Genomic DNA, 12,313 nt, shown 5'->3' with positions numbered 1-12,313 from the left:
TCTACAGCACACGGTGTCACAGGAAGGCCAAGAAGATCATCAAGGACCTCAGCCACCCAAGCCACGGCCTGTTCACCAGCTACCATCTAAACGGTGGAGACAGTACAGATGCATCAAAGCTGGGACCGAGAGACTGAAAAACAGCTTCAATCTCCAGGCCATCCGACTGTTAAATAGTCACCAAAGGGTATGGTTAAATGAAAAAGGTATGCGCACGGTTCTTTGAAATAGGGTAGTGCTTATTACATTACACATTAAAACTCCTCAAAGTATCTTGAAAGCTGAGAGCAGACTGGTTTAGAAAGAACAGTGTTAGCAAGAATAGAGTAGAAAACAATAGAATGACTTTATTCCATCTACATCACCTCCAGTAAGGTAAATATTAAACTGGATCCCTGACTGGAGCCTCTGTCTCTCTGATGACCACCAGGACTGAGGTTGTTCAGTCCACCTGTCCACTGGTTGTGTTCTGTGTGGTGGTGGGGTTTTTGTCCCTCGTGGTTTGGTCCTGGTTCCAACTCGGGAAGGAAGAGTGAAGGCTCCTGATCCGGAGCCAGGGTTTGTGACCAGCCGCTTCAGAGGTCCAGTCTCTACCGCCAGCAACACCAGATATCAGCAGGTCCTCATTGACTGCAAACACTAATTTTACAGAAGAGCATATAAAGGTTAATATAAGAAACTCTTTGCTGTACACACAGAAACAAAATGTTTTTAATCACAGTCAAGCCCATCTCTAACACTGTGATTCAAGTAACTAATAATATGAAGCCATTGAAGTTTAAAAAAAAATTCCATAACTGTTTAGTCAATAATTTAAGTATAATGTTTTGGTTTGGTTGAGATAAGGGAAACGCAGACCCTGCAACGATACAAAAATAACCAAGTCAGTCAGCACAGAGTAAATGTTGTATTTAATTTCAACAAAATGGTCATACACATGCATAGCGTGAAGTACAGTACTTTTACTGCACAAAACAATACATGAAGAGTTGAATAACTTTTCTCAATATGATAACACTTTACTTTTTCAGTAACCAAGTGGCTGCGTTTCCAGATTGTCTGGAACCCAACTTGCTGTTGCTAAAAATACAGAGATTTCTGCGCATGCGGGGATCTACTAGCCTTCTCCTTTCAGTTGCTGCTCAGTGCTGAGTCCTTATGTGACTCCACTGCCGCTTGTACACAAAACAGTTAGAACTATCAGTTATTTGTCTTTAACAGTTGTCTAGCAATGTTCTTCTTTCATCATCATTAACAAACAATGGCTAAACAGGAGGCAGACTAGCATGACTATAAAGATTATAGCATCACATCAAACGCAAATTGTTTTGTCCCAATGCAATGTGTAGACTGTCTTGTCTGAGACTATTGCTACGGCAATATCCATTACACCAGACAGAGAAGGTTGTAGCCTTCATACATATTTTTGGAAAGTTCATTCAAATCGCAGCTGTTCAGACATATGAGGCAAAGACCGGCTAGATTATCATATCGCTCAAATTGGTTTCGGGTCCAGAAGAGGGTGACCTAAATAGAGAAACGTGAACATGAGTAAATAACACATGCGCAGAATGTAATTTGGATCCTTAGATTTGAGAAAGACCTTTCCAGAGGGGTGAAGCGGGGATGAAAACTTCATATTCGTAGCCTCTGCCTTCCTGTACATTTGGTACCCTCGCTTTGAAAACATACTTCGGAAAAGGTTCAACATTACATTACTCATCTTCATGTCAAGTAAACATGAATTAAGGCACTATCATTTCCTCATTATAACAGGACAAGGTTGTCACCTTTCATCAGAGAAGCATTTTTACAGACGCCATCACACCAACCATGCCTCATCATACTCATTCTTTCCTCAGTTCACCTCATCCAGTTCCCTACTACATCCATAACCAACAGAATGAACTACAAACAAACTATCTAGTACTACATAACATGTCAGTATACTCTATACATGGGCCATGTGCATTTTCTGCTGGTCTTTCCTGAGATAGCTCCTCTCTGAGAAACTCATTGCGTACAGGTGATTGGCCCCTCTCCCGTGTGGACCTTCAAGTGCATCTTCAGATGGTGCTGGTGGGAGAACCTTTTGTCACACTGGGGGCAGCTATTTGGTTTCTCCCCTGTGTGGACCCTCTGGTGCCTCTTCAAGCTGGACGAGTGGGAGAAACTGACCCGGCACAGGTGGCAGCTGAAAGGTTTCTCCCCTGTGTGGACCCTCTGGTGCCTCTTCAGGTGACAAGCTTCAGCAAAGCGCATCTGACAATGGGTACAGCCAAATGGTTTCTCCCCTGTGTGCATCCTCTTATGGATCTCCACCTGTTTGGGGAAACTGAAGGCTTTCCCACAGAATGAACAAGAGAAGCGCTTATCTTTGCCATTAGATCTGCTGATAGCGCTACTACTGTCATTTGTTAATGGGATTGTATAGCCATTTATTGTTGAGGGACTGACATTGTCTGAAGTCTGGTTTAACATAAGGAGAGGAGGACGAAGGTCAGGCAGTGTCTGTGTTGTTGCAGGGTCCATGTTCCAGTTGATAGATCCTATAGAAGGCAGGCTGAAGGCAGCAACTGTTAGGGGGTTAACCTGAGGCACCATCAGTCTCTCTGAATCACAACTATAGGAGCAGGATGGAGCATAGCTAGCCAAATCTGTGTCTGTTCTCTCCCGCTCCATATGGACACCTCCCCGTCCCTGTAGATCAAATCTACGCCTTGCCCTGGTCTCTGCCAGTCTGTTGTCATGGAGACTTTGTTCGGTCATTGTTCTGTGTTCTACTGTCTGTTTCTGGTTGTGGTTAACAGTGTTGTTCCCCAGCCCAGAGTTGAAGACGCTGTCCCATCCACTAACCTCCACTATGTCACCAGTAATCCTGGCCTGCTCAGTGATATCCTCCCCCAGGCCCTTGGCTGCACCCGTCTGGGTATGGGAATCAAAGATGGCCGCCCACTCTCCTCTGTTAGCCTCCAGCCAACCACCTGCAGGAAGAGGTTAGAAAATAGACTTTAAAAACATGTAGTTGTCGTCAATTACCTGGTCAAGTTCATACATTAATGTGTGTTTTTGTATGTAAACATAAGTTGCATGGATTTCATTTAATGAATGAAGAAAATTCCTGTTGAAGATCTATTACTGTATTTAGGCTATATGTATTTCTCCCTTACTTGGCGCCCCCATCTTTAGTCCACTAAGCAGATCAATGCTCTCTGGTCTGTCTTGTATGGTCTCCTTTTTGACTAGCAGCAGACCAGGCTTCCCATCCTCCATGTCTACTGACTGTAAGAGATACAGAGTGAGAGGATGTTGGATCAAGAAATCTGATATGAGCACCCTGCTATGGAGAATCTTCTGATTAGGCAATGAGGGATTGCTATGAGTATTATGCAAACTTGTTGGTTGATGTGATACTATGCAAATGATGTGTTAGTTGATTTGATTACTTGACACTTTAATGGTGTGATAATTGAAAGGCATGGTCCCATACTTAAAGCAAAAATAATCAAGACCAGGGCCAGTATCCAGAGTATAAGTGCTGATCAAGGATCAGTTCCCTACCGGTCTATATAGTCTTATTCATTATGATCTAAAAGGCAAAACCGATTCTAGATCAGCATTGCTGCTTTTTCAAAACAGGCCCTGACCTAATACTATTCAGCCAGTAGTTCACAGTGGGCTAACCTCAGTGAGACTGTGTGTGGTCCTGTGCTGCTCAGCTGGTTGCTCTGTGGGTTCAGGAGGAGGTGTAGTCTGGTTGTCCTCTACGACCATGGTCCCCTCAGGGTTCCCCAGACCCTCCTCACACCCCTCCTCCTTCACCAGCAGCACCTCTGGACCCTCCTCCTCCTGGAAGAAAGAGGTGATGCAGATTACACAGACATACGCTCCCTCAGGTACGTACACACAGAGAAACACACTTTCAACATCCCCACTACATTTGAGTCCTATACTGCAGTTATATAATTACTTCATTATTTTTTAAACCCATCATGTTGTGGGTAAAAAGAAATCAGCTGAAGCCTGGTAAAGATCCATCCAGTCCTGCTAGTTATAGACCTATTGCACTTACATAAAATCTCTGCAAACTAATGGAAACGTTGATTGTGGGTAGATTGTTGTGTTATCTGGAACATAGGGATCTAAGTCCATCTCAAAGTGGATTCAGAAAAATAAGGACTATCCTTCATGTATTGGTTACAATTAGTACTGCAGTGACCAAAGCTTTGGCAATGAAGGAAGTGATGTCTATTGTATATTTTGACATAGAAAAAGCATTTGATACAATGTGGAGGGAAGGGCTACTGGTTAAATTGAATGTGTGTATAGGTGAGAGAATGTACAACTGGATTATGGATTTGCTTGATCGAACCTTCCAGGTCAGGTTGGGATCGGAGTTATCAAGAGAATATGAGGTGGAAAATGGAACTCCACAGGGTAGCACCATTAGTCCCACCTTATTCACGGTGATACAGGGTATAGGGGCGGCCTTATATGCAGATAATGGTGCCATTGTAATAGATAAAAGGCAACGAGCTGTTTTAGCAGTAGAGGAATGATCCTTATCATGGGGTTTGAAGTTATCTGTATTCATATCTTGTTTGCTAACAAAAAGACAAAGGAAGATGTCAGTGTTCGATTATATGGACAATAATTGAAAAGGGTAACATAATTTAAGTATTTGGGGCTATGGTTTGATGAAAAGCTTACTTGGAGAGAGACGTCATATTACATGTATTGAGACTAAATGTAAGAAAGTATTCAATCTTATGAGGACAATAGTTGTGCATGACTGGGGGGCAGATAGGCAATCTTTTGGCCCAGAGATTGGGAAAATGGTTGATGAATATGGACTCAGGGACCTTGTTATTGGGCCATCTGTGGCAATAAGAAATGTGCCACTGTGGTTTTATACAAGAACATACAGTATGTTGATCTTAGCCTAATCCAATGGTTCCCAAACTCGGTCCTCTGGACCCCAAAGAGTGCACATTTTGGTTTTTGCTGTAGCACTACACTAAGCCTACTGGATGACAAATAGTTTTTTAAACAAGACAGAATAAATCAGAATAAATAGAATAAACAGAATAAATCACTTTTTCCTACATAACATAGGTACAGCATATACCATTATTGTATGTGACACTTAAATGTGCCTTAAGAGGCCATGCAATTCAACAAAAACATTTTAGGTCAAGAGTTCATCTGAAAAAGGAAATAGAGGAACTAACAGTAGAGATAGATAGCTATAAAAACAGTACCATAGAGGCTCAGAGTAAGTTAGAGGAAAAACAAAAAGAAATGGAGGAATGTATTCAAGAAAGACCAAGTGTAATATATTATAAAAATAAACTGAACTGGATGGAATATCGGGAAAAATGCACCAAATAAGATTATCTTCCGACATTGAAATGCTACCAAAAATGTTTTATAGAAACTTGTTACAAATAACGTCCTCAATGACTCACCAACAATATTTTAAGAGGAAGCAAAGTACTTAAAGCATATGTTTCCATTTGAGTCTCCTCCATTTCCACTAAAGGAAGTTAATTGTAAGATTTGTTTTCTATGAATAGTATAAAATTAACAGTTATACAGAAAGACTAATGTGAAGGCCTAATTAGAGCAGGAAATTCTAGATGCAATTAAAGTCTCAAGTCTGGGAAAACTCCATGGCTGGATGACTTACCCGTTGAAGTATATCCCCCCAAAAAATTGATTTACTCCAAGGTCCGTTATTAACATGTTTTGACCACTCCTATAAAGACTACCAGAAACTCTGCAAGAAGGTCTTATTTGACTATTACCGAAACAGGACCCAGATGGTGAATATAAAGATTGAGTCCACCTAAAAAACTGGAGACACCTTACACTCGAGTGTTGTGATGAGAAAATCCTAGCAAATGCATAGCGCATAGAATTAAAAAACGGTATTGGAGGATATTATTCATCCTAATTAGACAGGTGTTTTACATGGACAATACAATTGAAATAATATACAGTGCATTTGGAATGTATTCAGACCATGACTTTCTCCACATTTTGTTACTTTATAGCCTTTTTCTAAAATGGTTTAAAATGGGGTTTTCCCCCTGATCAATCTACACACAATAACAAAGCAAAAACGGGTTTTTAGAAAAAAACAGGAAAAAAACGTATCACATTTACATAAGTATTCAGACCCTTTTTGCTTTGTTGAATCACCGTTGGCAGCGATTACAGCCTCGAGTCTTCCTGGTTATGACACTACAAGCCTTGCACACCTGTATTTGGGGAGTTTCTCCCATTCTTCTCTGCAGATCCTCTCAAATTGTCAGGTTGTATGCATCGCTGCACAGCTATTTTCAGGTCTCTCCAGAGAATGATCGGGTTGAAGTCCGGATTCTGGCTGGGCCACTCAAGGACATTCAAAGACTTGTCCCGAAGCCACTTCTGTATGGTCTTGGCTGTGTGCTTAGGGTTGTTGTCCTGTTGGAAGGTGAACCTTCTCCCAAGTCTGGAGCAGGTTTTCATCAAGGATCTCTCTGTACTCTGCTCCGTTCATCTCTCCCCTCAATCCTGACTAGTCTCCCAGTCCCTGCCTTTGAAAAACATGGTGAAGCTGCCACCACCATGCTTCACCGTGGGGATGTGCCAGGTTTCCTCCAGATGTGACGCTTGACATTGAGGCCAAATAGTTCAATCTTGGTTTCATCAGACCAGAGAATCTTGTTTCTCATGGTCCAAGAGTCCTTAGGTGCCTTTTGGTAAACTCTAAGCGGGCTGTCATGTGCCTTTTAATGAGGAGTGGCTTCCATCTGGCCACTCTACCATAAAGGCCTGATTTGGTGGAGTGCTGCAGAGATCGTTGTCCTTCTGGAAGATTCTCCCATTTCCACAAAGGAACTCTAAAGCTCTGTCAGTGACCATCGGGTTCTTGGTCACCACCCTGACCAAGGCCTTTCTCCCCCAATTGCTCAGTTTTGCCGGGAAGCCAGCTCTAGGAAGAGTCTTGGTGGTTCTAAACTTCTTTTATTTAAGAACAATGGAGGCCACTGTGTTCTTGGACCGTCAATGCTGAAGACATTTTTTGGTACCTTTCCCCAGATCTGTGCCTTGACAAAATCCTGTCTCGGAGCTCTACGGACAATTCCTTCAACCTCAGTGCATGTCAGAGCAAAAACCAAGCCATATCAACTGTGGGACCTCATATAGACAGGTGTGTGCCGTTCCAAATCATGTCCAATCATTTAAATTTACCACGGGTGGACTCCAATCAAGTTGTAGAAACATCAAGGATGATCAATGGAAACAGGATACACCTGATCTCAATTGAGTCTCATAGCAAAGGGTCTGAATAATTACGTAAATAAGGTATCGGTTTTACATTTTTAATATATGTGCAAAAACATCTAAAAACCTGTTTCGCTTTGTCATTATGGGGTATTGTGTGTAACAATTTAATCGATTTTAGAATAAGGCTGTAACGTAACAAAATGTGAAATAAATCAAGGGGTCTGAATACTTTCCAAATGCACTGTAAGACAAGTACTGGAAACAATAGAACACTATGAAAAATCGGGGGAAAGGCCTTTGATAAAGTACGACTGGAATTTATATATAAATGCCTGGACTATTTTAATGTAGGAGAATCTCTTATAAAATGGATTAAAGCCAGTCAAGTTCTTGCAAATCGATCTCAACAAACTATTGATGTATACCTCGCATTGTGCACACGGGCATTGTCATGCTGAAACAGGAAAGAGTCTTCCCCAAATTTTTGCCACAAAGTTGGAAGCAAAGAATCATCTAGAATGTCAATGTATGCTGTGGCGTTAAGATTTCCCTACACTGGAACTAATAGGCCTCGCTGGAACCATGGTAAAACAGCCCCAGAGCATTATTCCTCCTCCTAACTTCACAGTTGGCACTATGCATTGGGGCAAGTAGCTTTCTCCTTGCATCCACCAAACCCAGATTCATCCATCGAACTGTCAGACGGTGAAGTGTGATTCATCACTCCAGAGAACGCGTTTCCACTGCTCCAGAGTCCAATGGCGGCAAGTTTTACACCACGTTATGACACAATAACTGTGAGATCTCTGAAACATGATAACAAAGATGCATTTATTGACCAATTGAGTAAAGTTAACTGGGACCCGGTACTTACATGTCTAGATATGGATTATAAAATGAGAAAAACTAAAATATATATATATTTTTTTGTGGTTTTGTTAAAAAAATAAACAGGATAGAACTATTTGAACAAATGTTTCTTAAGCATTGTGAATACTTTGCCTCCATGGAAAACTGTTAGAATTAAAGAACTGAACCTTGAATGAATCAGGAAATCATTAAGGCCATTAAATGAAGAAATACTTATTTTCAAGAATATAACAGTACCGAAGATGAAGAGGCTCTCAATAGACACACAACCCTAAGGAACAAATCTAGTCAGATGAGGTCAAATTTGTGAAAATAGGAAGTTGTGGCAGTCACTAAACATAGCGACAGGGAAGAATGCAAATTGTAAAAGCATTGGTCTGGAGGTCAATGGGGAAATACAATCAGACAAGGAAGTGGTAGCTGATAGTTTCAATACCTTTTTCACAACAGTTGCCACACATTTGGTTGAGAAGCTACCTGATTGTACTGGAGTGTCTGGTTATGGTCAGGTTTGGACACTACAGACGTTTTTGTGAGAAAACCGATTTGAGAGATGTCTCATGGTCTAACAAACACCGCTGTAGCTCGGCCACCTTCCACCGCAGATACGAAAGGCTGCTGTTGGCGGATGCGGAGGATTGCGACGCAGCCCATACACAAAAAAATATGATGTCTCTAACTTAAACAGATTTTGATGGGGATATTTTTGAATGCTAATTTAATTTCCACGCGGGCATCAACTCTAGGGGGTCGAGCATTTTATGCTGCTTGGCTGGCTATCCGTTGGGAACAAAAAAGAGTACTATTAATTCAACTTGGTCTGGTCTACAACATTATCCCAGACTCGGCCCCCAGGACCCTATCCCCAACTAGCCAGATAATAATATTCCTTGTTAACATTCTACCTGGTAAGAACACATTTGTATATACTGGCGCTGTTGAATGGAACTAACTACCACAGCAACTCAGCCATACCAATCATAACCACCTTTTTAAAAAAATGTCAAAAGCTGGCTAATGAGTAACTCTTTTTTTTGTCTGTATCTCTGTAATGTGTTGGTATGTGTTATTGTATACGTATGTTTTTCTCATATTTTTTAAATGAGTTTATAATGCAAATAAGTCCCAGACTTGATTTTGCAATCCCAGTAACATTGAAAAACATATATTTGTACTGTGTGTGTGTATATATATATATATATATATATTTTTTTTTTTTGCGACAAATCAAATCAATCGGAGTTGAGGATAAGGCAACACATAAAAGACCGTAAATACACAACCGCAATACAGTATTTAGCCATGGAGCATGTTCTGATTGGCCAAGTGAGGGGTCAAACCTTGACACTCCTACAACTTATGTATTCATCAAAACTCAGCCCTTTTGCGCCACCACTAGCTACTGCAACCACAATTATCACTGTGAAAACAGCAAAGATTTTTTTAGACACAACCCTGGACCTATTGCGTTGCCGCCAGGGCTAAGATTTATCATTGTTAGAATGAAGTCCCATTTTGTTTGTATTAAACATAAGTGTTTAGTGTTTAATACGCCATTTGAAAAACACACGTACACGCCTCAACAAAAAAAGTCAGCATGAACTTGATAAACTGCATTCATTTTCTCATAAAAGGTGTCTTGGGAAATTTTGTGAACATCATACATCCTACACAGTATATACACAATATGTAACAGACTTTTTAGGCTTATATATCACACAATGTCTGGATGCAGTATTCTACCCAGGAATATTCAACACTGAAATCTGTTACTCTGGTTATTCCAAAATGCACCTGGGAATCTTTTCTGCTGAAAACAATAAATTCATTTTTGTCTTTAATGCAGGGGTTGATCTAAATGTGAGAAGCTATCGAGCGGAATGGTTACTTTCGATGTTATCCAATGGAATGTTTTTTCTGCTGGTGTATCCTGAGCCATCTCCTTTCTGAGAGCCTCTTCCCGCAGTACGTACAGGCGAACGGCCTCTCTCCTGTGTGGACCTTCAGGTGCATCTTCAGGTGGTCCTGGCGGGAGAACCTCTTCTCACACTGTGGGCAGCTGTAGGATTTCTCCCCTGTGTGGACCCTCTGGTGCCTCTTCAGGTCACCAGCCTGGACAAAGCGCATGTTACACTGGGTACAGCTGAAGGATTTCACCCCTGTGTGGACCCTCTGGTGGATCTCCACCTTCTGGGGGCAGCTGAAGCCTTTGTTACATAACATGCAGATTAACCGTTTCTCTTTACTATTGCCTGATGTGGCTCCCCCTCCCTGAGCCTGGGCTCTAGACCTGTCGTTTGAGTTCAATACCAGATCGAAAAGGACGCTGCCCTGTAAATCGGAAAACCCCATCGACGTAGACACTGGGTCGCGATCCCTGAACGCATGTAAAGAGGAGTGGGTGGCAATATTTAGATTTGTCTCTAATCTTCCCCTGTAATCTAATAAATCTCTGCCCTGTGAGTTTCTGTCTCCTAGGTGACTTTCTGCATTCCATGTGGGAGGAACGTCGCCCTCCACTTTTACAGTTACCTCATCTACAACAATAATCTCCCCTTTCTTATCTAGGCACCCTTCAGAGGATACACTACTACTGTACGGGTTCCAGTTCCCTCTAGACAGATCAGTCTGGGTCTCTTAACCCAAGGGCATGTGGCCCGGGTCCATCTCTGTAGCGTAAGAACAATAGGGATCATTACCGCATCACTATAGCCACCCTCACGGGTCTGGACCATCCTTTGGCTCTGATGAAATACCGGTAAATACTCCAAGCCGGGAGCAGGAGCACAGCCCAGTCTCCCCAAGCCCAGTTTCTCTGGGTCTGATCAGTGGTCAGATCCTGTGTGTAAAAGCCTGTGTGTTAAAGTCTCTGTGTCTGTCTCTGACTTGAGGACAGTGTTTGGATTTCAACTGACCTCCGTGATGCTGCGTTGGGTCCTGGGAGGTGCTGGGGCGGTGACCTCCGTGGCTACAGAGGGCTCTCCTGCCACTCCAGTCTGGATGTCTCTGCTGTGCCGTGGGTCCACCTCTCCTTCAGACCTCTCCTGCTTGACCCCAGGACCCGCAGCTTCTCCATCTGCAGACTGACACAAGAAGAGAGGAGGATATTATCAGTACATGTGTTGAATTGGATAACAATGTCGTAGGGAATTCTCACAAGCTCACCTATGGCAGATAAATTAGGATGTAAATGTAAGCAAGTGAATAGCTGAGGAGAGCCTTTCTGTTATAAACCGTCCATGTTTGATTTACAAAGTAACTCATTTTTAATGCAACACTATTGCACTAACTTCTATCACGATAACGTGCTGGGTTGAGGTTCCAGTCCCCTCATCAACAGTGATTGGTTGGTCATCTCTCCATGTATTGTGTCCCGCTGGCTTCACAAAGCTCCTGTGGCCTCCAGTGACATGTCCTTCACCTGAGAGAGTGATTGGGGGTGAAAGAGGTGGTTAGGTTAGCTACAGTCAATGCAACGGTATATTGTACACTATAGACACTGTCTCGAATTTGCAAGGATGTAAGGTAACACTTCTCATAACTTATTGATATACTATTTATAGATTGATGTATTATGTTCCATGCATCACAGTAAGTAAATAATTGAATTCATAATAAGAAATGCAGTAAATCAAGAATCTGGTTAGAATTTTGTTGTGGGTCATCTTTTATATGATGCGTAGGTTACAATGAGGCCACAACAAGGAATACTCTGGTTGATGCTGTTTATTACCTTCCTCAAGTAAGATATTCACACTGTGCTGTGTGAGTTTAGTAGCAACTAGCTAAGGGTATACCGGTTCGTTAGTATGTGTTAGAATGCTTAGCTTTGGCACAAGATAAACAGTGCTTCAATCCCGTTTCGTTAACCATCAAGCAAATGAAGACAATCACCAGACGCATGCCCACTATATATGAAATAACCATGAACAATAGTAGCCAATAGGATTACAGGGGGCGTGCCAACACACAGTGAGCACAATAGGATCTCTATGGTTTGAGTTGCAATGACTGTACAATACCTACACTATGATTTTGGCTCTTCTTTGCACAAGATAGCTAAGTAAATCAGGAGAATTATTGCATACAAAAACTGACCAAGACCCACATCTGGGTAACACCTCAACATATGTGCAGAGGCGAACGGGTCTACAGGCACTGAGAAGAA

At 41.9% G+C, this 12,313-nt stretch overlaps 1 protein-coding gene across 4 annotated transcripts in view; it reads right to left on the bottom strand.

Annotated features, from left to right (window-relative positions):
- Positions 1-322: 322 nt before the first annotated feature.
- LOC110534623 (uncharacterized) overlaps positions 323-12,313 on the bottom strand; it is a 32,604-nt gene continuing 20,613 nt past the window's right edge. For 2 of the 4 annotated variants that reach the window (XM_090187449.1, XM_090187448.1), the window contains exons 2-7: positions 11,436-11,566; positions 11,061-11,228; positions 3,685-3,849; positions 3,171-3,282; positions 2,090-2,984; positions 1,819-2,012 (exon numbers count right to left, since the gene is read on the bottom strand). In XM_090187449.1, the coding sequence (XP_090043575.1) occupies positions 1,952-2,012; positions 2,090-2,984; positions 3,171-3,282; positions 3,685-3,849; positions 11,061-11,228; positions 11,436-11,566 (1,532 nt within the window). In that variant the 3' untranslated portion in view covers positions 1,819-1,951. Of the gene's footprint in view, positions 640-894; positions 2,985-3,170; positions 3,283-3,684; positions 3,850-11,060; positions 11,229-11,435; positions 11,567-12,313 lie in introns of those variants that run through there. The other 2 variants (XM_036934481.2, XM_021619541.3) reach the window with 2 other exon arrangements.

Source organism: Oncorhynchus mykiss, chromosome 10 (genome assembly GCF_057628025.1).
Source record: "Oncorhynchus mykiss isolate SJ-2025 chromosome 10, ASM5762802v1, whole genome shotgun sequence".
Lineage (NCBI taxonomy): Eukaryota > Metazoa > Chordata > Actinopteri > Salmoniformes > Salmonidae > Oncorhynchus > Oncorhynchus mykiss.
The sequence above is the reverse complement of the archived record's forward strand: the minus strand, read 5'-3'. Positions and strand labels throughout refer to the sequence as shown.